At 46.1% G+C, this 24,979-nt stretch overlaps 1 protein-coding gene across 2 annotated transcripts in view; it reads left to right on the top strand.

Moving 5' to 3' along the window:
* ca16b (carbonic anhydrase XVI b) overlaps positions 1-21,171 on the top strand; it is a 164,465-nt gene extending 143,294 nt beyond the window's left edge. For both annotated transcript variants that reach the window (XM_078946752.1, XM_078946751.1), the window contains 14 exons: positions 3,159-3,255; positions 3,332-3,414; positions 3,655-3,789; positions 3,871-4,005; positions 4,530-4,702; positions 4,778-4,913; positions 8,682-8,828; positions 13,545-13,638; positions 13,892-13,968; positions 14,093-14,221; positions 14,296-14,442; positions 14,527-14,669; positions 15,593-15,728; positions 19,279-21,171. In XM_078946752.1, the coding sequence (XP_078802878.1) occupies positions 3,159-3,255; positions 3,332-3,414; positions 3,655-3,789; positions 3,871-4,005; positions 4,530-4,702; positions 4,778-4,913; positions 8,682-8,828; positions 13,545-13,638; positions 13,892-13,968; positions 14,093-14,221; positions 14,296-14,442; positions 14,527-14,669; positions 15,593-15,728; positions 19,279-19,425 (1,779 nt within the window). In that variant the 3' untranslated portion in view covers positions 19,426-21,171. The remainder of the gene's footprint in view (positions 1-3,158; positions 3,256-3,331; positions 3,415-3,654; positions 3,790-3,870; positions 4,006-4,529; positions 4,703-4,777; positions 4,914-8,681; positions 8,829-13,544; positions 13,639-13,891; positions 13,969-14,092; positions 14,222-14,295; positions 14,443-14,526; positions 14,670-15,592; positions 15,729-19,278) is intronic.
* The last annotated feature ends 3,808 nt before the right edge of the window (positions 21,172-24,979 follow it).

Here is a 24,979-nt window from a genome sequence, read left to right on the forward strand (position 1 = left end):
GTTTCAGGGTGGCAGGGGAGATGCCGTCCGGACCCGGAGCCTTCCGTGGGTTTTGCTTCCAGAAAAGCTTATGCACCTCCTCTTCTGTCACTGAGAGGACAGTGGTGGGGGAGAGGTGGTCTGGGGGGGTCATACTGTCCTCAGTGATAGTGGTGGGGGAGGAAAGTGGCACCAAAGTTGTTGAGGAAACCTGTTCAGTGAGGGGGGAGGAGGAGGGGTGTGGGACCTCAATCCTGGCATAAAAGGTGTTAAGCCTCTCAGCCAGTTGTAGGTCGTCAGCAGCATGATGGGCTCTGGGCTTGTAGTTCGTGATTTGCCTGAGCCCTCTCCAAACAGAGGTGACGTCGTTGACAGAGAATTGGTCTTCCAGGCGTTTATTGTGCCGAGTTCTCGCCTGTTCCACCTCTTTAGAGAACTGGTACTTAGCGGCCTTATAGCTCTCTTTGTCTTCCGCTCTGTGGGCTGCTTCTTTCTCCTTCCTCAGCTGTCTCAGTCTGGGTGTGAACCAGGGTTTATCATTGTTATAACTGACCCTGGTTTTTGTTGGGATGATGCTGTCTTCACAAAACTGGATGTATGACGTCACAGTGTCTGTGTAATCATCCAAACTGTCTGTGGCAGCTCTAAACACATCCCAGTCCGTTGTGTCCAGACACGTGCGAAGCTCCTCCACAGCCTCGCTGGTCCACATCTTGGAAGTCCTCACTGTTGGTTTGGAGAGCTTCAGCTTTTGTCTGAATGCGGGGATGAGGTGAATCAGGGCGTGGTCCGAGAAGCCCAGAGCCGCGCGGGCCACGGCTCTGTAAGCCCCGCTGACTGTTGTATAGCAATGATCCAGCGTGTTCTGCTCTCTTGTTGGGCATTTGACAAACTGTTTGTATCTAGGGAGCTCCTGGCTCAGATTCTCTTTATTAAAATCCCAGAGGATAATGATTAAAGAGTCCGGAAAAGTTCGTTCCACACATAGAATCTGCTCCGCGAGCGCGCGCTGTGCCTCGTGCACGTCCGCGCTCGGCGGGATGTAAACAGCGGCCAGAATGAATCAAGCAAACTCGCGTGGGGAGTAGAATGGTTTGCAGTTAGTGAAGATGTATTCCACCGAAGGAGAACAGTGCGTGGAGATTACAGTCACATCCGAACACCAGGCGTTGTTGATGTAAAAGCAGACACCTCCACCTCTGGACTTTCCTCCCGAGAAGTCCCGATGTCTGTCCGCGCGGAGAAGCTGGAATCCTTCCAAATGAAGCGCGAAGTCCGGGATCTGCTCATTGAGCCACGTCTCCGTGAAGCACAGGGCACATGAGGAAGAAAAGTCCCTGTTCCGACGCATCAGCAGTGCCAGTTCATCCATTTTGTTGCTGAGTGAGCGAACTATTATGACATAACATAACATATGTTATGTAGGTAACATTAAAATTTAATTATGTAAAAGAGAGAATATTCGGCTGGGCTATGGATGCATGATAACCGGTTTGTACATGCATGTTTAAACTGTGGCATTGTACAATCTCACAGCTTTTAGAATGAATGACTTGCGGAACCGTTCCTTCCTGCATGGGGGTCGTAGAAGTCTGCAGCTGAAGGAGCTGTTCACTGCCTCCACTTTCTGATGCAGTGGGTGAGAGGTGTTGTCCATGATGGATGTTAACTTGGCCAACATCCTCCTTTCACCCACTTCCTCCACAAAGTCCAGTGGACATCCCAGGACAGAACTGGCCCTCCTGACCAGCTTGTTGAGTTTCTTCCTGTCCCGGTCTGTGCTGCCTGCTCCCCAACAGGCCACGGCGTAGTGGATAACAGAGGCTACCACAGAGTCATAGAAAGTCCTTAAGAGAGGCCTGCACTCTCCAAAGGACCTCAGTCTCCTCAGAAGGTGGAGGCGACTTTGGCCCTTCTTATGCAGGGCATCGGTGTTTTGAGTCCAGTCCAGTTTCTTGTTGAGGTGAACACCCAGGTACTTAAAACTGTCCACTACCTCAATGTTCGAGCCCTGGATGCTCACCGGTGTGTATTGTGGTTTTCTCCTCCGGAAATCAATCACCATCTCCATTGTCTTACTGGTGTTCAAGCACAGGTGATTACGCTCACACCAGTCCACAAAGTCCTTGATGACTGACCTGTACTCCAGCTCGTTCCCCCCCGACACACAACCAACAATGGCCGAGTTGTCAGAGAACTTCTGGAGGTGACAACTCCCGGTGTTGTACGTAAAGTCTGATGTATAAAGGGTGAAGAGGAACAGTGAGAGCACCTTCCCCTGAGGAGCACCAGTGCTGGAAACCACCACCTCTGACACACAGTTGTGTAGCCTCACAAACTGTGGCCTGTAGGCAAACTGCAGCGGGTCGGTTTCGGTGCTGACCACTGAGTGAAGGTGGCTGAGGATGAGGCTCTCCATGGTCTTCATCAGGTAGGAGGTCAGAGCTACTGGTCTGAAGTGATTCGGCTCCTTAGCGTGCGCCATCTTAGGAACCGGAACCACACAGGAGGTCTTCCACAGGACTGGGACCGTCTCCAGACTCAGGCTCAGGTTGAAGATGTAGGTGACCAGCTCACAGAGCTGGTCAGCACAGTCCCTGAGCAGTCCGGGTCAGATGCTGTCTGGACCTGCAGCTTTCCTGGTCTTAAGTCGCCTCAGTTCTCTCCTCACCTGATCAGAAGTGAGGAAAAGGGGGGAGAAGATGGGGGGCAGAGATGGTATGGCTGTGGATGGGGGTGGTGTGCAGTGATGAGAGTGCTTGGGGTGCTTAAAACAAAGATGAAGAGGAGGATCAGAGATATGGAGGTTAATCAGAGCTCTGACAGGATAGGCAGAAACTCAAACTTCTGGGTAACTGAGTTAAGAAAATGGATGAAGGCATCATCCAGTCACTCCGTGTGACAGTTCATTTAAGGAACAGTGATGGTATTGAGGATGGTTTGTGGTGAAGAAGACAGAAGCGGGTCATTGGACCCCCGTGGCAGAAAGCATCTGCTCCACTCGGTGACCTTGAAACAGACTCTCCACTTTATCCTGAGCTCCTGATGTAAAGAAAGCAGCTTTATGTTGGCAAACAGGAAGCCCCCACTGAAAGAAAGCCCCCGTCAAAGCTGAAGTCAGTTGATAACAGCGTTAGCCTTTTGCTCCTTGTTTAGTAAAATCTATTTTTCCTCTGCAGGAGGTCCAGCGCTCCACGGCTGACTTGAAAATCACAGCAGAGCATTCAAATCATCCTGACAACAAGCACAAAAACAGATACATCAACATCATGGCCTGTGAGTAATCTGATTACAAGTCTACCGCTGTGAAATCAATGTTTCTGTGTGGGCTTTTACGTGTCTGTGTGCTTAGATGACCACAGCAGGGTGAAGCTGCGAGCTCTGGCGGGAAAAGACGCCAAACACTCAGATTACATCAACGCCAACTACGTGGACGTAAGACCTTCTGCTTTACTCAGAACTCCAGGTTTGCTTATCAGTGAGATGTGTATGAAGATGAAACATCCTGCTGCTGAAAGCCATTGTTTACAGTCAGAGTGAGAGGAGGAAATACTAAATTAGCATCTATATGAAACCTGTGAAATTATGCAAAAATAGGATCCCTTTCTGTCATTTCATGTGAGGAATCTGCTGACATGCAGAAGTTAGGAAAGCAGTGATGTCCTTTGGTTTCAGGGTTATAATCAGCCCCGAGCGTACATAGCGGCTCAGGGGCCCCTCAAGTCCACGTTTGAGGACTTCTGGAGGATGGTGTGGCAGCAGAACACGGAAATCATCGTCATGATCACAAACCTGGTGGAGAAAGGAAGAGTAGGTTCACCACTCTGCACCGAGCATAGGCAGGATTCTGCGTCATGCGTGCTCCTGAATGACTAAGCGTGTGTCTTGCAGAGGAAGTGCGACCAGTACTGGCCAACGGAGAACAGCGAGCAGTACGGCAACGTGGTGGTGACGCTGAAGAGCACCAAAGTGCAGGCCTGCTACACAGTGAGGCACTTCCTCATCAGGAACACGAAGGTCAAAAAGGTGAAAACACGAGAAAAGTCTTTGTGTGGAAATAACGGTTATTAAAGAAAGCTGGCCTGGAAATGTTGACTTCTAAAAGTAAAAAAACAGAAACGTCTGACTTGTTTGGGTTTCATTACCTCAAACAGAAAAAGTCCAGCCATGATTTGCTCTTTCTACTATTTGCTAAAAGTAGCAGAAGGCATTTCATGAAGTGAATCTAGAGTTTGAACATCATTCAACAGAAAAACCATTCAGCTTTTCTTGAATTAGGATGAGCTTGCTGTCGTTTTCTAATTCATGTAGGACGATGAACAGTGGCTGGCTCCATCAGATGACTGACATCCTTGTTTTAATCCAACTATTTGACAGGAAACCAGCCTTTTTATTCATGTGTGGTGTTTGAGGGTCTAATGAAATGCTGTGGATCTTCTGCGGGGGGGGGGGGGGGGGGGGGGGGGGGGGGTTAATCCTTTAGCGTCTGACGTGTCACAGACTGATGCTGCTGTGAAAGGGTTTAACTCTCCTGTCTCCCAACGTTTCAGTGTCAGAAGGGAAACCCTAAAGGGAAGCTGAACGAGCGCGTCCTGGTCCAGTTTCACTACACGCAGTGGCCGGACATGGGGGTTCCAGAGTACACCCTGCCCGTCCTCACCTTCATCCACCGCTCGTCTGCAGCTCGGACCGCAGACTCGGGCCCGGTCCTGGTGCACTGCAGGTAAGGTCAGCGGCGGCACCGGCTGGGTTGGAGCTTCCGGAGGAGCCGCTCACGGTGGTCCGCTGTGCTCTCCAGTGCAGGGGTCGGCCGCACGGGAACGTACATCGTCATCGACAGCATGCTGCAGCAGATCAAGGACAAAGGCACCGTCAGCGTCCTGGACTTCCTCAAACACATACGCACACAACGCAACTACCTGGTCCAGACCGAGGTACGGCGCTCACAGCGGTCACTCACTAAAGGTCATCCTGATTTAAGGTGGAAAAGCAGTTATGGAATCAATTCAGATAAAGGTCACCCTGACTGCAGCTGTAGTGCAGCACAGACGGGAAACCGTCACTCCATCCCATCATACACATTCAGCTCATGAGCTTTTTAAACAGCCTGAGTTCTTCTGCTCACAGTCTGTTTGTCTCTGGAATCAGGGACCGTCCACAGCGGCTCTGCCTTAAAGGAAACTCACTAATGGGATTCAGTTTTTGTGTAAAAACACAATAAATGTTCTTACTCAAACTAATAAAGTCTGTTGATTAGAAGACGACACCAGTTTTTCTCTTTTAGGAGCAGACTGGTCAGACATGTTCAGTTGTAGACAGACAGACAGACAGACAGACAGCAGCTTTATTCATGTTTCAAAGACAGAAATATGACAACTGTCAGGGAGAAACTGGCTGGCATCACAACAGGCTGCCCAATTTATCCAAAAAGTACATTTACTTCCACTGTCATTTGCTTTTGGTTGCTGTCTTCAGCACTGTTCACTTTTGTACATGTAAATGATCCTATCATATGCAGTCAGCTGCTGCATCTGTTTGCAGAGGTCATCCACACACACAGGTTCACTGCTTTATGGGACCGAAAGGTTAGAAATGATTCAGCAGCAAAGTCAAAATGATGAAGAGGAGCTGGAGACTAGACCAGAAGAGAGTTCAGCCGCTCGGCCCCCTGCCTGTTGGTCAAAAGACCCAAAAACAGACAAATGAGCCACGACAACGCTCAGAAATCTGGAACACAAGCAGCCTCACTCATCCCACTAACTACGGCCCGCGGGCCCATCCGGCCCTCCTCCATATTTGGTCCGGTCCCCTGAACAACATCAGAGACACATGATGTACTTTTCAATCTGGACTGTGATGGAGACCCGCATAGAATGTTACCTTTCATCCACTCTTCTGCAGTCCGTGCCCCGATCCGAAACCCTCTAAATCCATTTCTGCGTCACTTTGTTCTCTTTGAGGATTTCTCTCGTTCTTTTAGAGCCATTGTGCTGCTTTTTTTTTCAAACAGCGCCAACCGTTCTGTGTCCTGATTGGCTGGAGACCTTGTCAATCAATCTCCTCTGTGTCGTGTCTCCTTTACAGAAACACGATCAGATCTTTGTTTTCATTCTAAAATCCTGGACTTCATTCTATGAAGGTTTGAACTAAAAGAATTTAAACATGATGGAGAAGTTCATGTCTGTCTGAGGACAGTGCATAAAGTGTGCAGTGAGGAGTTTTACTGTGTGGATTTCATTGTTTACAGTTATTTGTTATTTGTACAGTTATTATTACAGATATTTGTCCAGAAATGTGACTTTTTCATCATCACTGGATGAACAACAGACGTGCAGCTGCTGCGTTTTAGTCATGAAGTTCAGCACAAACTGAGACGTGAGGAGCTGCCGCCTCAAAGTCTCAACGGGAGAAGACAGACTATTTATAATAATAATAATAATAATGGATTGGATTTATCTGCGCTTTTCAAGACACCCAAAGCGCTTACATTGTGTCCATTATTCATTCACTCCTCATTCATACTTGGTGATGGTAACTACTGTTGTAGCCAAAGCTGCCCTGGGGCAGACTGACAGAGGCGTGGCTGCCATTTCGCGCCTACGGCCCCTCTGACCATCACCGGGATCATTCATGCACATCCACACACCAGTGGAGCCACACTGGAGGCAAGGAGGGTGAAGTGTCTTGCCCAAGGACACAACGACATTTTGGCTGGTGGGAGCAGGGATCGAACCGCCAACCCTTCGATCATTGGACGACCCGCTCAACCACCTGAGCCACTGTCGCCCACATAGTGGTTCTATTTTTGACATTTATCACTATTACTTTTCCTGACTTTTATTCTGTGAAGATCACAGAGAGTTATTTGGTTATTTTGTATTTCATAAAGATTGTTTCATGTTTCATTGAAAGGATCATGAATGAATGAATGAATGGAAGTTTATTCATGTGGCACTTTACAACTCCTTTAGGGAACCAAAGGGCTTCACTATGAAAGAAAGACAAAGAAGTTTCAAATCAGGCTCATCAGAACAAAGTTGTGTGGCCTTCACAAGAAACAGTTTGTCAGAATAGGAGGGGCCAGATGCACAGAGGTCAGAGGTCATTCAAACGAACCCATGTAGACACAGGAAACCATTAGACATATGAAGCCAAATGTTTTTTTTAGTGATCATTTTCGTTTTGGGAATTAGTTTATTTCAAGCAATCAGAACAAAAAAAATGAATGTATGCAGAATGTAAAACAGGAAAAAGAAGAGTTTTTAGCGTTTAGACCAGGATTCTCAAAACTCAATTTGCCTGAGGGCCACTGAAAGCAGGGTCTAACTGGGGGAGGGCCACAACTATAACGCACACACACCACTTGTGAGTGTCTGAGAGCCAATAAATTTGTATGGAACATTTACTATACTATTACTATACTCTATTATTAACTGTTTACTGTAGAAACTTTACTTTTAAAACTCTCATTCAAATAAAATACGTGAATAAAAAAATCAATAAGTAAATAAATCAGTAATACATTTCTGTTTATTTATTCTTTTATATCTGCTGTTTTCTGATTTAAATGTCCTTATTAACACAGTTCAGTTAACACTGTTGAATTCTAACTATTAAAAACTAAAGAAGACTCCAATTCTACAGTTCTGTAACCTCCATCAATGGTTCTTCTGATCACGGCTTCTCTTGTCTACTTCTTACTGATGGACACTTGGCAGCACTTCCTCCACAGCTGAGACCCTCAGTGTGGAGGAAGATGATTGTCAGGAAATCTGGACTGAACTTGGACTTATTGAGATTTAAAGATGATAAGAGAGGATGTGCTCCCAATTTTGAGTCTGTGTTGAATGTTTTTTTTTAAGTTTACTCTTTAAACAACAAATCAGTAAAGGATAAATAAAATTCAGAAACCATTTTTGGATTTTCTTTCTTATGACTTTTTGCACATTTAAACTCTGGTCACAAGTTATTGTAGAGCAGATGATCAGCCACTCCCATGTTTTCATTCTGAATCCAAACTGTGGTTCCTAAAAGAACGGGCGCAATTGTTACAGATACAGATTTATTCTCCTCAGATGGCTCATCTCCTGGGGGGGCGGTGGGTTGCAGTGACACAAGAACCGTTTGGTTTGGGTTAATACGCCTAACCGTAACCATAACCTTAACCCTCCTCCGGGTCTGTGCGACCCAGAGAAAAGATCAGCACGGACTGCATGGATTTAGAAAAATTACGAGCAAATAAAAACGTTCTAAAAAGGAAGGTAAGGAACTCCTTAATGTGCTCCGGGGAGGGGGCTGTCAGGTGTCCTGCCTTAAATGTTCTCCTGCTTTCAAGCCTGGTCAGTGTCACTCCCCCAAGAGTCAAATACCCCACTGTGATTGGTTGGTTCGTCAGCTCCGCGCACACAACACTGAAAAAGTGTCATTCATACAGACTGGCGGGCCGCATTAACATTAAACTTTATTATTAAGGCTGGGGCAGCAAATAGCCCGCGGGCCGCGAGTTTGAGACCCCTGCTTTAGATGATGTGAAGTTTAAAATGTTGACACTTTCCAGCATGTATGAATGTGTTAAAACAACAATCCTCACTGAATGGAAGCTGAAATTCATTCCAAAAGGGTTTTTTGTAAAGCGTCAGTGTGAAAGTCCTGCACAGCAGCAGCTTAAACCTGACCCGTCCTTGTCCTCGCTTTCCCACCAGGAGCAATACGTTTTCATTCACGACGCTCTGACGGAGGCCATCCTCAGCCGAGAGACGGAGGTTCCCGCCTGGCAGCTGCACAGCTACGTCAACAGCATCCTCACGCCAAGCGCCGGCGGCCGCACGCGGCTTCAGAAGCAGTTTAGGGTGAGTCTGCGCAGCCGCCTGACCGTCTGCAGCCGTGCCGTCAGCTGGATCTGATCAGAAGCTTGTTAGCGACTCACACGTGGTTTTCCACTTCCAGACATGACGAGACGGAAAGCATCTTTGATGTTGGTGTTAATAAAGTCATGTCTTCACTCCTGCTGCGTTAGGCAAAGTTTGATGAATGTTTCATGGAGCTGCAGCTCTTCTAACATCAATAGAGGCAGAAATAATTGCTGATAGAATGTCACTTCCTTCCATATCCAAATATGTCCTTTAGTTTCAGGTTACTAACTACGTTATGTCCAATTCTATGTCTTTACGGTAAAAACGGAATCTTAGGAAAGTAAAAAGACCCTTATTTAAAGAAAAAAAAGTTTTATTTTCTGTTTTCCAAGAAAAATAATCTTATTGTCTTAGTGTCTGGAATGTGGTTCTCAAAGTAAGAATTTTTATTTTTATATTTTTACCACATTGGCTTTTTTTATTTGCTTATTTAAAGAAAAGTTTTCAAATGTTGAGAATTTTATAATTCTTTCTATATGAGGTCATATTTATGCCACATTGCAAATAACACTTTCTAGGTAGAAAATGAAAATGTCAAATATTTGCTTTCAAATACTTTTTCTTTGCTTCTTTTAAAAAACTATTTCTTTATTTCAAAACAAATCTATTCATATGCGTTGTGTCTCATCTAACTTTTTTCTTATCATTGATTTTGCGTTCATACGTTTCAGTTTAGCGTGACAAAACTGCCATCAAACACATCTGCTGTCACATGGCCGGCCTGTAATGTGACCTCTGCTGTCACATGACCGGCCTGTAACGTGACCTTTGCTGTCACATGACCGGCCTGTAACGTGACCTCTGCTGTCACATGACCGGCCTGTAACGTGACCTTTGCTGTCACATGACCGGCCTGTAACGTGACCTTTGCTGTCACATGACCAGCCTGTAACGTGACCTTTGCTGTCACATGGCCGGCCTGTAACGTGACCTTTGCTGTCACATGACCGGCCTGTAACGTGACCTTTGCTGTCACATGGCCGGCCTGTAACGTGACCTTTGCTGTCACATGGCCGGCCTGTAACGTGACCTTTGCTGTCACATGACCGGCCTGTAACGTGACCTTTGCTGTCAGATGACCGGCCTGTAACGTGACCTTTGCTGTCAGATGACCGGCCTGTAATGTGACCTTTGCTGTCACATGACCGGCCTGTAACGTGACCCCTGCTGTCACGTGACCGGCCTGTAACGTCACCTTTGCTGTCACATGACCGGCCTGTAACGTGACCCCTGCTGTCACATGACCAGCCTGTAACGTGACCTTTGCTGTCACATGACCGGCCTGTAACGTGACCCCTGCTGTCACGTGACCGGCCTGTAACGTCACCTTTGCTGTCACATGACCGGCCTGTAACGTGACCCCTGCTGTCACATGACCGGCCTGTAACGTGACCTCTTGTCACATGACCGGCCTGTAACGTGACCTATTGTCACATGACCAGCCTGTAACGTAACCTCTGCTGTCAACTGACCGGCCGGTAACGTAACCTCTGCTGTCACAAGACCGGCCTGTAACGTGACCTCTGCTGTCACATGACCGGCCTGTAACGTGACCCCTGATGTCACATGACCGGCCTGTAACGTGACCTCTTGTCACATGACCAGCCTGTAACGTGACCTCTGCTGTCACATGACCGGCCTGTAACGTGACCTCTGCTGTCACATGACCAGCCTGTAACGTGACCTTTGCTGTCACATGACCGGCCTGTAACGTGACCTCTTGTCACATGACCAGCCTGTAACATGACCTCTGCTGTCACATGACCGGCCTGTAACGTGACCTCTGCTGTCACATGACCGGCCTGTAACGTGACCTTTGCTGTCACATGACCGGCCTGTAACGTGACCTCTTGTCACATGACCAGCCTGTAACGTGACCTCTGCTGTCACATGACCGGCCTGTAACGTGACCTCTACTGTCACATGACCGGCCTGTAACGTGACCTCTTGTCACATGATCAGCCTGTAACGTCACCTCTGCTGTCACATGACCGGCCTGTTACGTAACCTCTGCTGTCACATGACCGGCCTGTAACGTGACCTTTGCTGTCACATGACCAGCCTGTAACGTGACCTCTGCTGTCACGTGACCGGCCTGTAACGTTACCTTTGCTGTCACATGACAGGCCTGTAACGTAATCTCTGCTGTCACATGACCGGCCTGTAACGTGACCTCTTGTCACATGACCAGCCTGTAACGTGACCTCTGCTGTCACGTGACCGGCCTGTAACGTGACCTCTGCAGTCACATGACCGGCCTGTAACGTGACCTTTGCTGTCACATGACCGGCCTGTAACGTAACCTCTGCTGTCACATGACCAGCCTGTAACGTGACCTCTGCTGTCACATGACCGGCCTGTAACGTGACCCCTGATGTCACGTGACCGGCCTGTGACGTGACCTCTTGTCACATGACCAGCCTGTAACATGACCTCTGCTGTCACATGACAGGCCTGTAACGTGACCTCTGCTGTCACATGACCAGCCTGTAACGTGACCTTTGCTGTCACATGACCGGCCTTTAACGTGACCTCTTGTCACATGACCAGCCTGTAACGTCACCTCTGCTGTCACATGACCGGCCTGTAACGTGACCTCTGCTGTCACATGACCGGCCTGTAACGTGACCTTTGCTGTCACATGACCGGCCTGTAACGTGACCTCTTGTCACATGACCAGCCTGTAACGTGACCTCTGCTGTCACATGACCGGCCTGTAACGTGACCTCTGCTGTCACATGACCGGCCTGTAACGTGACCTCTTGTCACATGATCAGCCTGTAACGTCACCTCTGCTGTCACATGACCGGCCTGTAACGTGACCTCTTGTCACACGACCAGCCTGTAACGTAACCTCTGCTGTCACATGACCGGCCTGTAACGTAACCTCTGCTGTCACATGACCGGCCTGTAACGTGACCTCTTGTCACATGACCAGCCTGTAACGTGACCTCTGCTGTCACGTGACCGGCCTGTAACGTGACCTTTGCTGTCACATGACCGGCCTGTAACGTGACCTCTTGTCACATGACCAGCCTGTAACGTGACCTCTGCTGTCACGTGACCGGCCTGTAACGTGACCTTTGCTGTCACATGACCGGCCTGTAACGTGACCTCTTGTCACATGACCAGCCTGTAACGTGACCTCTGCTGTCACGTGACCGGCCTGTAACGTGACCTCTGCAGTCACATGACCGGCCTGTAACGTGACCTTTGCTGTCACATGACCGGCCTGTAACGTAACCTCTGCTGTCACATGACCAGCCTGTAACGTGACCTCTGCTGTCACATGACCGGCCTGTAACGTGACCCCTGATGTCACGTGACCGGCCTGTGACGTGACCTCTTGTCACATGACCAGCCTGTAACATGACCTCTGCTGTCACATGACAGGCCTGTAACGTGACCTCTGCTGTCACATGACCAGCCTGTAACGTGACCTTTGCTGTCACATGACCGGCCTTTAACGTGACCTCTTGTCACATGACCAGCCTGTAACGTCACCTCTGCTGTCACATGACCGGCCTGTAACGTGACCTCTGCTGTCACATGACCGGCCTGTAACGTGACCTTTGCTGTCACATGACCGGCCTGTAACGTGACCTCTTGTCACATGACCAGCCTGTAACGTGACCTCTGCTGTCACATGACCGGCCTGTAACGTGACCTCTGCTGTCAGATGACCGGCCTGTAACGTGACCTCTTGTCACATGATCAGCCTGTAACGTCACCTCTGCTGTCACATGACCGGCCTGTAACGTGACCTCTTGTCACACGACCAGCCTGTAACGTAACCTCTGCTGTCACATGACCGGCCTGTAACGTAACCTCTGCTGTCACATGACCGGCCTGTAACGTGACCTCTTGTCACATGACCAGCCTGTAACGTGACCTCTGCTGTCACGTGACCGGCCTGTAACGTGACCTTTGCTGTCACATGACCGGCCTGTAACGTGACCTCTTGTCACATGACCAGCCTGTAACGTGACCTCTGCTGTCACGTGACCGGCCTGTAACGTGACCTTTGCTGTCACATGACCGGCCTGTAACGTGACCTCTTGTCACATGACCAGCCTGTAACGTGACCTCTGCTGTCACGTGACCGGCCTGTAACGTGACCTCTGCAGTCACATGACCGGCCTGTAACGTGACCTTTGCTGTCACATGACCGGCCTGTAACGTAACCTCTGCTGTCACATGACCAGCCTGTAACGTGACCTCTTGTCACATGACCAGCATGTAACGTGACCTCTGCTGTCACATAACCGGCCTGTAACGTGACATCTGCTCTCTCTGCTGTCGCTGAAACACAGAAACGCCACTCAAAGCCGATACGGATGCTGTAAAAACCAGCAGCTGCAATTTCACAAAACCTTTGTGAATCTGCATGAAAACGTTGAAGTTTCAGACTTTGGAGGCATTAAGGGGAAAACTCATCATTTTTTAGCAGTTTTCCGTTCCTCCAGGGTTTTACAATGTCCTAAATTCACTCAAATTCCATTCAATCTGCACCTTTTTTTTAACACAGAAACTGTATGTTTGGCTAAAAGTTTTCCAAACTGTCTGCACCAATCAGGTTTGGAGGCTTTAATATGAACGACGTTGTAATGTCCTGGTTCTGGTGACTCTCAGGACTCTTTTGTTTTTTTCCAGCTGCTGACTCAATGTAACACCCGCTTTGTCGAGTGCTTCAGCGCCTACAAGGACTGCAACAAGGAAAAGAACCGCAACTCCTCCGTGGTTCCCTGTGAGTGTTTACCTGACATGAGGTTCCACTTAGAACTAACAACGTTGGGTTTGATTTGATTTGATTGCTCTGTAAACCAGATTTCTTCAGAATTAGAATTCCATTTCCTTCATTTTCTTGCATCGTCTCACCAGCCTGACGACAGCACACAACGTACTTGTTACTATAGCAACGGTCGAGACTTGAATGAGAGTGATTATTATCAGCAGGTGTGATGTGTAGGAAAACCTCTGTTTTATCTGCATCTGAACAGCGGAGCGAGCTCGGGTCGGACTCACCACTCTGCCAGGCATGAAAGGAACCGATTACATTAACGCATCCTACATCATGGTACGCCGCTGATCATCAGCGTTTCTTTATCTTTCCCGTCGTGCCGGTGCCACACTGAGAAATGATAACTGACGTGACACGGCGATGCTTCAGAAAGGCTAACGACTCTCCTCCGTCTCCCCAGGGCTACTACAGGAGTAACGAGTTCATCATTACCCAGCATCCTTTGCCCCACACCACCACAGACTTCTGGAGGATGATTTGGGACCACAACGCTCAGATTATTGTCATGCTGCCTGACAACCAGGGCCTGGTGTGTAGCGGGAAGTTGCTGGGTTGCAGGTTTAAGGGCGGAGACGTTGAATGCGTGTCGCTGTTTTCCTACAGGCGGAAGACGAGTTTGTTTACTGGCCGAGTCGGGAAGAGGCCATGAATTGCATTGCTTTTACTGTCACTCTCATCAATAAGGACAGACTCTGCCTCTCTAACGAGGAGCAGATCATCATCCATGACTTCATCTTGGAGGCCACACAGGTACCTGCCCCCCCCCCTGTGTGTACCCCTCACACGTCACAGTCCTTAACTCCTTCCTGTCTGGGTTTCCTCTGCCTCTCATAGGATGACTATGTGCTGGAAGTGAGACATTTCCAGTGTCCCAAGTGGCCAAACCCAGACTCCCCCCTGAGCAGCACCTTTGAACTCATCAGTGTGATCAAAGAGGAAGCCATGACCCGAGATGGCCCCACCATCGTGCACGATGAGTATGCTAGTTTATCTTATCCAGAGATTCCTGCAGGATCAGCTTTTGAGGTTCAAGTATGGTTTGTTTTATGCTGAGAGTAAAAAAAAGGTATCTGATTTATTAACTGGTATTAGCAATGCCTCAAACAGGTTTTTTTTGGCCCGATCTGATTCCAAGTCATTTGATTTGAGTTATTAATTAATTCCTTTTTATTTTATTAACCTTTTTTCATTATTTGACGCTCAAACAGCTTAAACAATCAAGTAAAAATAGTGCAACTAGCAGGTAAAACAATAGTATAGTTAGAAAAAAAGTAATAAGTAGTCATTTGAGAAGGTTTGGTGGCTGTGGTTTTAGTCTCTTCAGAACTATTGAACATTTTTGATCAGATGTGATTCATATTTCTATTCAAAGTTCTTCAAATAAAGGATTTTCTTTTCAAATCATTGCTGTTGCATGAATGTGGTGACGAGTATTCATGACTGATATCAAAAGAACCATTAATTAGTTTTGGTTGATTATGGATTTCTCTTTTTTAATCCCTTTTTCCTGGATTTTGACTTTGTAGACCGTCCCTTGGCAGCGTCTCTGTCTGCAGCACAGACAGAGCAATTCTCAATCCAGACAAACACAAAGTCAATCTTTTTTGCTGGTTGTTATTTGAGTCAAGACAAAACAATAAAGACACTTGCTGCCAGCTTAAACATTCATTTAAAAAGTTATAGAATCTGGGACTTCTTGCTGACTTTACTGCATCATCTGAAACTGATGGAGTCTGAGACCATGTGATCGGGTCTTGATGGTTAATGTATTGTGTTGAGGACGTTGGGACGTTTGTGGACGTTCTGTGCTGCAGCAGCAGAACCTTTTGGGAAACTGGACTTTAGGATGAAGAGCGGCTGAACAGGAGAGCCGTTGCTGACCGTGAACGTCTCGTCTCAGGTATGGAGCGGTGTCGGCGGGGATGTTCTGCGCCCTCACCACGCTGTCCCAGCAGCTGGAGAACGACGGGCTCATTGACATCTATCAGGTGGCTAAGATGATGAATCTCATGAGGCCGGCAGTCTTCACTGATATCGTAAGTTCACTCTCGTGGAGAGACGCCGAGATTCCCTGAAACAAGGCGTGGGAACTCCATGATGCTTGAGTTTTTGATGCATTTACAGGAAGACGCAGCTGACTGGATGACTGCTAACAGCAAAGATGTTGACTTTAATGACAAACTGCTCTGTGCTTTAATGGTCTTAGCTTCATTGTTTTGCAGGTACCATGCTTTTAAAAACATGTTAACCAAAGTTGCTGGATCCTCTGTGGGACGGTAATACCCGGGTGACGAGCACCGGAATGGGTGCTGCAGCTTTTTGGGTTGTCTGGGCTCTTGAAGGGTCGTAGACAGGAGTGGGGGGATGGACAGGTGTTCATCTGGCCACCTTCAAGTTCATGAAAATGGAACGTACCATTGTGGTGCGTGTGGCAGGTGTATTGTCAAGTATTTGTTAGGCGACTAAGTTAGACGCACTACGTGTGCTGTTCTCATGCCACACTCCAGTTAGGTTTAAGGTGTGCCTGCTGGATCCTTACTGATCACGCACACGTGCGCACGCACTGGGTGTGCACGTTTGTTAGATTAACTTACATTAGTCTAACAAACACGTTTCGATACACTTACTACCCGCACGACAATAATACGTTCCGTTATCATGGACACACTAGCATGAAGGGAACTGCGAGACACACCTGCACTCCTCTGAAGCTGCAGCCTCATCCTGTTTACGAGTCTTTACGGGCCTGAACAACTAACAGATACGCAGCACCCATTATGTTCCATGTCAGTACACATACTAACACTGCAGGAGGGGCGCAGGTGTATCATGCAGTTCCCTTACTGACATCAGACACAGGGTGTGCAGACGTTGGATGGAAGCTGCGTTGGATGGAAGACACCCAATGGATGGAAGACGCTGTTGGATGGAAGCTGCGTTGGATGGAAGACACCCAATGGATGGAAGACGCTGTTGGATGGAAGCTGCGTTGGATGGAAGACACCCAATGGATGGAAGACGCTGTTGGATGGAAGACGCCGTTGGATGGAAGACACCCAATGGATGGAAGACGCTGTTGGATGGAAGACGCTGTTGGATGGAAGCTGCGTTGGATGGAAGATACCCAATGGATGGAAGACGCTGTTGGATGGAAGACGCCGTTGGATGGAAGACACCCAATGGATGGAAGACGCTGTTGGATGGAAGACGCTGTTGGATGGAAGCTGCGTTGGATGGAAGACACCCAATGGATGGAAGACGCTGTTGGATGGAAGACGCTGTTGGATGGAAGACACCCAATGGATGGAAGACGCTGTTGGATGGAAGCTGCGTTGGATGGAAGACACCCAATGGATGGAAGACGCTGTTGGATGGAAGACGCTGTTGGATGGAAGACACCCAATGGATGGAAGACGCTGTTGGATGGAAGCTGCGTTGGATGGAAGACACCCAATGGATGGAAGACGCTGTTGGATGGAAGACGCCGTTGGATGGAAGACACCCAATGGATGGAAGACGCTGTTGGATGGAAGCTGCGTTGGATGGAAGACACCCAATGGATGGAAGACGCTGTTGGATGGAAGCTGCGTTGGATGGAAGACACCCAATGGATGGAAGACACTGTTGGATGGAAGACGCTGTTGGATGGAAGACACCCAATGGATGGAAGACGCTGTTGGATGGAAGACACCCAATGGATGGAAGACGCTGTTGGATGGAAGACGCTGTTGGATGGAAGACACCCAATGGATGGAAGACGCTGTTGGATGGAAGACACCCAATGGATGGAAGACGCTGTTGGATGGAAGACGCTGTTGGATGGAAGACACCCAATGGATGGAAGACGCTGTTGGATGGAAGACACCCAATGGATGGAAGACGCTGTTGGATGGAAGACGCCGTTGGATGGAAGACACCCAATGGATGGAAGACGCTGTTGGATGGAAGACGCTGTTGGATGGAAGCTGCGTTGGATGGAAGACACCCAATGGATGGAAGACGCTGTTGGATGGAAGACGCTGCTGGATGGAAGCTGCGTTGGATGGAAGACACCTAATGGATGGAACGCTGTTGGATGGAAGACGCCGTGGGATCCCCTCACAGACTACATCACGATTTGGTTTCCTGGTGTCCAACAGCCAGGCAGCGTTTGCCATGCGCAGCACTAACAGACCCCTTCTGCAGTTCTTTGGGGTCCAGGGGATTGAAGAAATGAAAAATCCGTACGTCATTCCTGCTTCTCAACTACCTTACCCTCACGTGCTCTTAGCGTGTTCGCTACAACCTGTCGCCCACAGCACGCCTGCAGAAAGGAATGTTAGACTCACCGAGTGGTCCTGGATTTGTGCAGCCTACCTTTATGCCCTGGAAAGGTCTGCCCCATTTGTTGCCCACAGACAGTTTGTTTCTCCCATAAGGACAGTTGTTACTAAGGCATTAGTTACAGTAGATGGGGGAGGGGGGTCTATGCAGTGTGTTTAACTTTGTCACCTCTTGTGTCGCCAAGTCGCCCTCTTCCTAATTTAGCATCATCTGGAACAGAAAAACCAAAGAAGAACATGTAGCTCTAACATTTGGAATACCGTTGTGGGTACCAGATCGACTCGGGCTGCCACATCTTCTCGGGGTCCTTCGACCAATGCTGACGTCAGCCTACGGCAACACCAGTTGGACAAACTACTTAGCGATTTTACAGAAATATGTTCTGTTTGTGTTTTAAAGAATGGTAAATGGTAAATGGCGTATACTTATATAGCGCTTTCTACCTTCTTTCGAAGGCCCAAAGCGCTTTACAGTCACAGTCCCATTCACCCATGCACACACACATTCACACACTGATGGCGGCTCCGCTGCCAAACACTGGCGCCAACCTCCCACCAGAAGCAAGGTGGGGTTCAGTGTCTTGCCCAAGGACACTTTGACACATGGGCGTGCAAGGCGGGAATCGAACCTGCAATCTTACGATCATGGGTCGACCGCCCTACCGCTGCACCACGGCAAGAAGAAACAATGGCAATATAAACTTATTTTTCCAATTTGAGCAAATGTATGAGTGTATAAAAACAATATTTATTTATGGTGTGCAGTCTGGTTTAAGTCTCCCAAATGTCAGTTTTCCTTTTTTTATCTCAGAAAAAGCATCGTCATATTGATAACTATAATCAAAAGGAGCAGCCTACAGTCCTAAGCATTAATGGAATTACACACTATGGAATTACAACTTCATCTGATTTAACAGTTATGATTGCAAAGTTTATATTTCCTGTTTAAAACTTTTTGAAAGCATTAAAAAAATAGCACTTTTTTGGCTCAATTTTTATTTGTTCTTCATGTTTTATCAAAACAAATAAACGAGCAAATTTTTTTTTTCCGATGTAATACTTATCCATGTTTCTCACGAATGGCGGAAAATTATTATAGTATTAACGTTCACTGTAACTGACCAATCACCATCGTATACGTCATCGTGCCAACTTACAGCCAATCAAATAGTGTAACGTCATCATTGGTCGAAGGACCCCGAGAAGATGAGGCTGCAGGTGTTTATGCATGTGTGTAGTAAGTGTCAGGCGTGTGTGTGTGCAGGAGCAGTACCAGTACCTTTACAAAGCCATGCTCAGCCTGCTGGGGAGCAGAGAGTGCAGCCTGAGCCCCATGCACATGGACTCTAACGGGGCGGCGGTCATCGCAGACGAGCTGGACCCTGCAGAGAGCATGGAGTCGCTCGTCTGAGGACATTCCAGCCGGCGCTTCATTTGTAAAAAAACAGGAGAAAAAAATCCTAGAACTTTTCTGAGGCCTTTTTTGCCAGATTATTGATTAAATAAATAACCTTATTACTTTTTATACTGATAAAAGTTTTTGATATTTATGTTTTGGTCCTTTATTTCTCGTCTTAAATGTTCTGCTGAGCATTTGCACCTGTTAAAGTTAACGCGAGGAACAAGCAGCTCGGTCCAGTTTGCACTACATTATCAGTGTTACTGCCTACAACCTGGACTCGCCGCCTCTGGCGCTGCCGCGGAACCGGGTTTTTGGACCGCATCGAGACAAACCTAAAGCATGAAGACCAGGACCAGTTCAGGCTAACCCTCACTTAATGACAACGCATCTCTTTTGCACGGTTTCTGTCACTTTGTCACTCAATTCAAACCGTTTGAGACCCCGCCCCACATGAGGGCGGAGCCTTTTCTCACACATGTAGAGACTCACAGCTGCCTGAACATCATTGTCCCAGTACCTCACTGCTGTCTTGTAACAAAATGTACTTATTTTGTCAGTGAGTTCCAACTTCAAATGTGAATATTTGTTTCTTTCTCTAACTTTGTCCTACATTCAACAAACAGCTGGCTGTTTCTACTTCCTCCTGTTCTGTTTCTATTCGTGTGAAACTCATGTTCCGTTTTTTACATGTAACTTCCAGGTCTCCAGTCATCCATGCTTCAGCAGAGACGGTTTAGCTCTTCACACATGTACCGACACAATGCAATGCCTGAACTGAAGGTTGGCTCTACCAAAGGTTTTCATGTTTTATTTTGCTGCGTTTGTCTGGATTGATGTTTGACACTGATCAGCACCAAATTGCTTGATGTCGAGGTGAAAGCAAATGTTGGATAATTGGACTTCAGAATGAACATTTTGCTTCCTTTTTTAGTTGAATACAGGTTTGTGATTTCTTTTTGGTTTGGCTGACATTTCTGTTTCAAACATTAATGTGTTTTTTTACGAGCCAGCTCTGACTTTTCCACTATTTTGTTTGAATTTACTGGTTTACTGAGTTTTGATCTTCACTGACTGTGCCTGTGAAGATGCTGTTCAGTGCCTTGAATAACTTTCTAATTATTGATCACGATTTATGCTTTTTGGTAAACGTGTCTCCCCTTTTTTGTAAATGACACTGCAGCTCATATCATTCATTTTTCCTCTGAAGCGAATGTCAGACATTAGAAATATCGAACACTCTTGGAGGGGCCAGCGCTGCTTTTGAATTTAAAGTGAAATAAATTCTTTTTTTTTATCAGAATAAAGAGTAATTGAAGGATTATTGTTTCATTTTGACACATGAAATCAGCTGATCAGTGTCTAGAAATAAATCTGTAAATAAATAAAACATGAGAAAAACCTGACAGAAGAGAAAACCTTCTAGAAAAACACTGTAGTTTCTTTTTCGTGGGTTGATGCTTTATTTGTAACCAAAGATGTGGTTCCAGTTTGCAACCTGTAAGTGATTTTGTCCTGAAATCTATTTAATCGCTAAGAATTAAAATGTGCAGTACTGATTTCCAGTGTCAAAGGTGTGAATTGAAGCGGAGTGGAGCATGTTTCTGTTTGAGCCTCAGGAACACACCTTCCCATCATCGGACTTGTGATGCTTTCCTCATATTAGAGACTCTCAGACTGTAAATTGTATTTCATTTGCATTTATTCCTTCTTCACGTTATTTTGTGACTATAATTATAATCTCTTTTAAACCCTGAATGTTGCTCTCATCATTTACCCTTTTTCCTTTCTTCCTGGTGGGGAGGGGCATACAGTTGGAGGGAAGATCTGCTTCCTCCAAACTTTCAGCGTAGACGTTGGTTGGTGGACAAACATTTATGTGTATTGGTTTGGAAATGCATAAACTGTTTCTATTCTTGCAGGTTGGTATTCCGAATCAGACACTGATATATTAATCATTTGTAATATTGCCACACCTATTCAGAATAAAGTTATGGTTTTATTCAGAATATTCTAGAGTGTAAACACTTTGCTTTAACATCACACACTGGAAAAAGCATTTTTTTTTTTGGTAATGATTTTTTTCTTCATCATAATAAAACCCCAGCAGAAATATTTTTAGTATTCAGGTTCTTGAACTTGGTGATATTATTCTGAGTCTCTGGGTGATCTAGTCCTATATGTGCGTGTTGTTTCTTTAGTGTGAGTGAGGAGGCTGCAGGGTTGTATGGAAGCAGACGGTTTCCATGGCAACCCCTGAAAAGAAACCCGGCTGCAGGCCGTGCTCAAATCACTGCATGGACGGGAACTATTGCCGCATTAAATGTACAACGATGGCTTCACATGATACAGATAAAAGTTATCATTACTTCAATTAAAGGCTGTCAACAGGTTTTACATCTTAAAATGGATTCAATTAAAAGATGTCACCATCCGTGACCTATCTGACCTTTGTCAAATATTCATTTTCCAGGAATAATGACACTGCACTGAACACTAAATGTGTGTGTTACGTATATAATGATAACCTCTCAGTTATCTCTATAGTATGTCCCAGAGAAGTTCCTTAAAATGTTACGAATTGAGTTTTTATATTTAAAGTCCCCCTCCAAGCTTTTTCAAATGCATTTTACATCTGCTCCTGATTCACAACAGTTTGAATACAGAAATACTTAGAAAACATATTTAAGCTTCATTTTCTTCATATATATGTCCTCCATTGTGAGAAAAATCTCACAAATACATGTTTAAAACACCATTTTCATTGAAGTGGGTCTTTACATTGAGAAATTGTTAGACAGGTAGTGGGTAGGAAAATAAATAATTTATTTTCTTTCTCTTTTTTTTCTGTTTATCACTTATAAAGTGGTTCCCATGGAAACGTCAGCAACAGTTAGATTATTCTAAAAGTACTTATTAGCTAAATCTGCAGTTTTACCGCTGACTTAAGCTTTTAAGATGGAAAAGATGATGACTAGCTACAAAAAGTTTAAAGAGGTTTTAGGTAGTTGTACGTAAACCATAGGAGGAATTGTTTAGCTCGTTAGATTCAATTCATTTTTATTTCTACAGCCCAATATTTACAACAATAGTCGTCTCAATGGACTTCATACCATTAAATGTGTAACAAACATGAATCATAAAGAATATGAACTCATCGAATTTAATAGGTAATGGTTAAACTAAACTGGTCACCCTTAGACCCCCCTTCTCTGTAAGGAAAAACTCTTTAACCCTTGTGCTTACCTATGACCCCACCCTTCCATTGACGTGTTCTCCCTACCATGACAATGGTGGATAAAGGTGGAAAGATTTCATGTAATCCATGGACACCAGTGAAGATCACAAATCATTGAAGAACAAAGGTTCAGCGCACTGTCTACTGGGTCTAGATGACCCAACTCCCAATGTTAAAGTGGCTAGGATAGCACAAGGGTTAAAAAAATGGATTCTGGAAAAAAAGCAGAAACCTCAGGGGTGCCCCATGAAGGAGGGATCCTCCCCCAGGACGGACAGGCCATGTACCAGAACTCTTAGAGAGAATTAGCTTATCTAACTCTACAACTACATGTTTAAATAGTCCAGCAGATGAGCTTCATCCAGATGAAGTTGGGGGACGGCTGGGGGCGCCAGACGAGCAAGAGGGGGGGTCCACAGCCAAGTGTAGGAGCGGGAGTAGACGAGGTTCATGGAGGGGAGAGGGAAAGAGGGACAGAACATGAATCACACTGCACCAAACAGGCATGGAGAACTCTAATGATCAAGAATAGAGGACAGAACCCCAGTGCACCTTAGTTTCCCCAGCTACAAACTTCTAGCAGCCTAGTGACAACTTTATTGCGGCTCTTTGCGTCTCATCATATTTTCTATATAGTGTGCCTAATTTAATAGTTTTTCCCCTCTTAAACTACACTAAAAACCCATCAGAGGGTATTTAAAATAAATAATAAAAAATAAATAAATAATAATAAATAAATAATAATAAAATAAATAAATAATAATTTGGCAGTGTGTGTGTTTTGATGCTGCTCCCACTTCCAATCATTTGCGCGGGTTACGCCCAATGCCGGAAAACATAAACAAAGATTTGATGTGTGTGCAGACTGTTACCCTCATGGTAAAAATGGTGAAATTCAGAGTATAAAGATGAACACAGGACATTTCTGGAAGAACGGGAAGATTCTTACTTTTTCACTGAACAGAATGGCGTCATGATGTTTATCATTATGAGCTTTTGGAAGCAGTAAAATAGTTCATGGCAGAAAAGAACAAAACGTATCCCGGAGAAAATGAAAAACTCTTCCTGATCAACACAAATTGCCTCCTTTATTAAAAAGTTAAAGCTTTTCAAAGTGCACATTCAAAACGGCCATCAATCCACTCTCCTTCTTTGTGGAGCTCACAGCAGAAAGCTGCAATCCAAATGAATAAAGCAGAACGTGCTGGACGGAAACTTTACTTTGCGGTTTGAGGACCTGCAGCAGAAATGACCGAAGGTCACTTTTCTCATGGATCCTTTAATGCAGAGACGGACTGCCTGAGATCCCAGCTTGTCACTGATGAGGCAGCGAGCGAACCGGGGATGAAATCTCTTTGAAAGATGGCCCTGTTCCCTTTTGGAGAACGGAAAAATCCCCTTGTGTAAAAGAGTTGCTCTTAATCTGCTGCTGATGTTCTCCTCAATATATGTCTGCCAGTCCCTGTTTATTACCTTGAAACACGTGAAATCAAAGCATCGGTCAGTTCTGACCGACACTCAGGTAAAGGAACTGATCAGAGAGGCTACAACTGAATATAAACCTGATCTACAGAGGATTACTAGAAACAAGAGAAATCCCACTGAGATCATCATCCATCAGTGCAGCAAGGTAAAAAATTCTGAGATGTAGTTTGGAAAACACACCTGACCGAGCATGCTTGTGTGAATAGTGTGGCGAGCTGGGGGTTAGCCCCGCCTTCAACCCCTAAGACTCATGGGAAGTGGGGAATCTTGGGTGTAAGACCATGAGTGAGGGGGCTGTGAGCAGAAGTCACATCCATCCTGTTTGGTTGTTTGTGTGTGTGATCAAAGAAATGGGCACTAAACCGGAAAGGAGGGGTTCAAACAGCTCTCTAACTCAACCAGTAATGCGGCAGCTCAGCGCTTGTTTGCCTGCTATAGTGATGTTTGAGTCATTGCAATATAATAATATTCCATAAATTTTCAGGTTTTCATGCATAAAGTCAATCATTGAATTTTAAATAAAATAAGTTTTAAAGGCAAAATTTGATGAAGGTTAAAATTAAATTATGCTACACACATCTGAAATGGTGTGTGTGTTTGTGTGTGTGTGTGTGCGTGCATGCGTGTGTGTGTGTGTGTGTGTGTGAGTTAGATGAGAGAGAGGTGCCTGTGTGTGTGTGGAGGGGGTATCTGACCTCCAGGGTAGTCTCTGTGTTAACTCTGGCTAAGCTGCATTTGATGTGTATTGAGGGTGGACACTTTCCTTGAAATAAACACAAGTACAATACTTGCTGTTGTGTTGTAGGGAGAGGAGTGTGTTAAGGGAAATAATACGGCTTTAAC

The sequence above is a fragment of the Oryzias latipes genome, chromosome 5, assembly GCF_053564925.1.
Source record: "Oryzias latipes strain Hd-rR chromosome 5, Olatipes_Hd-rR_3.1".
NCBI classification, from domain to species: Eukaryota; Metazoa; Chordata; class Actinopteri; order Beloniformes; family Adrianichthyidae; genus Oryzias; species Oryzias latipes.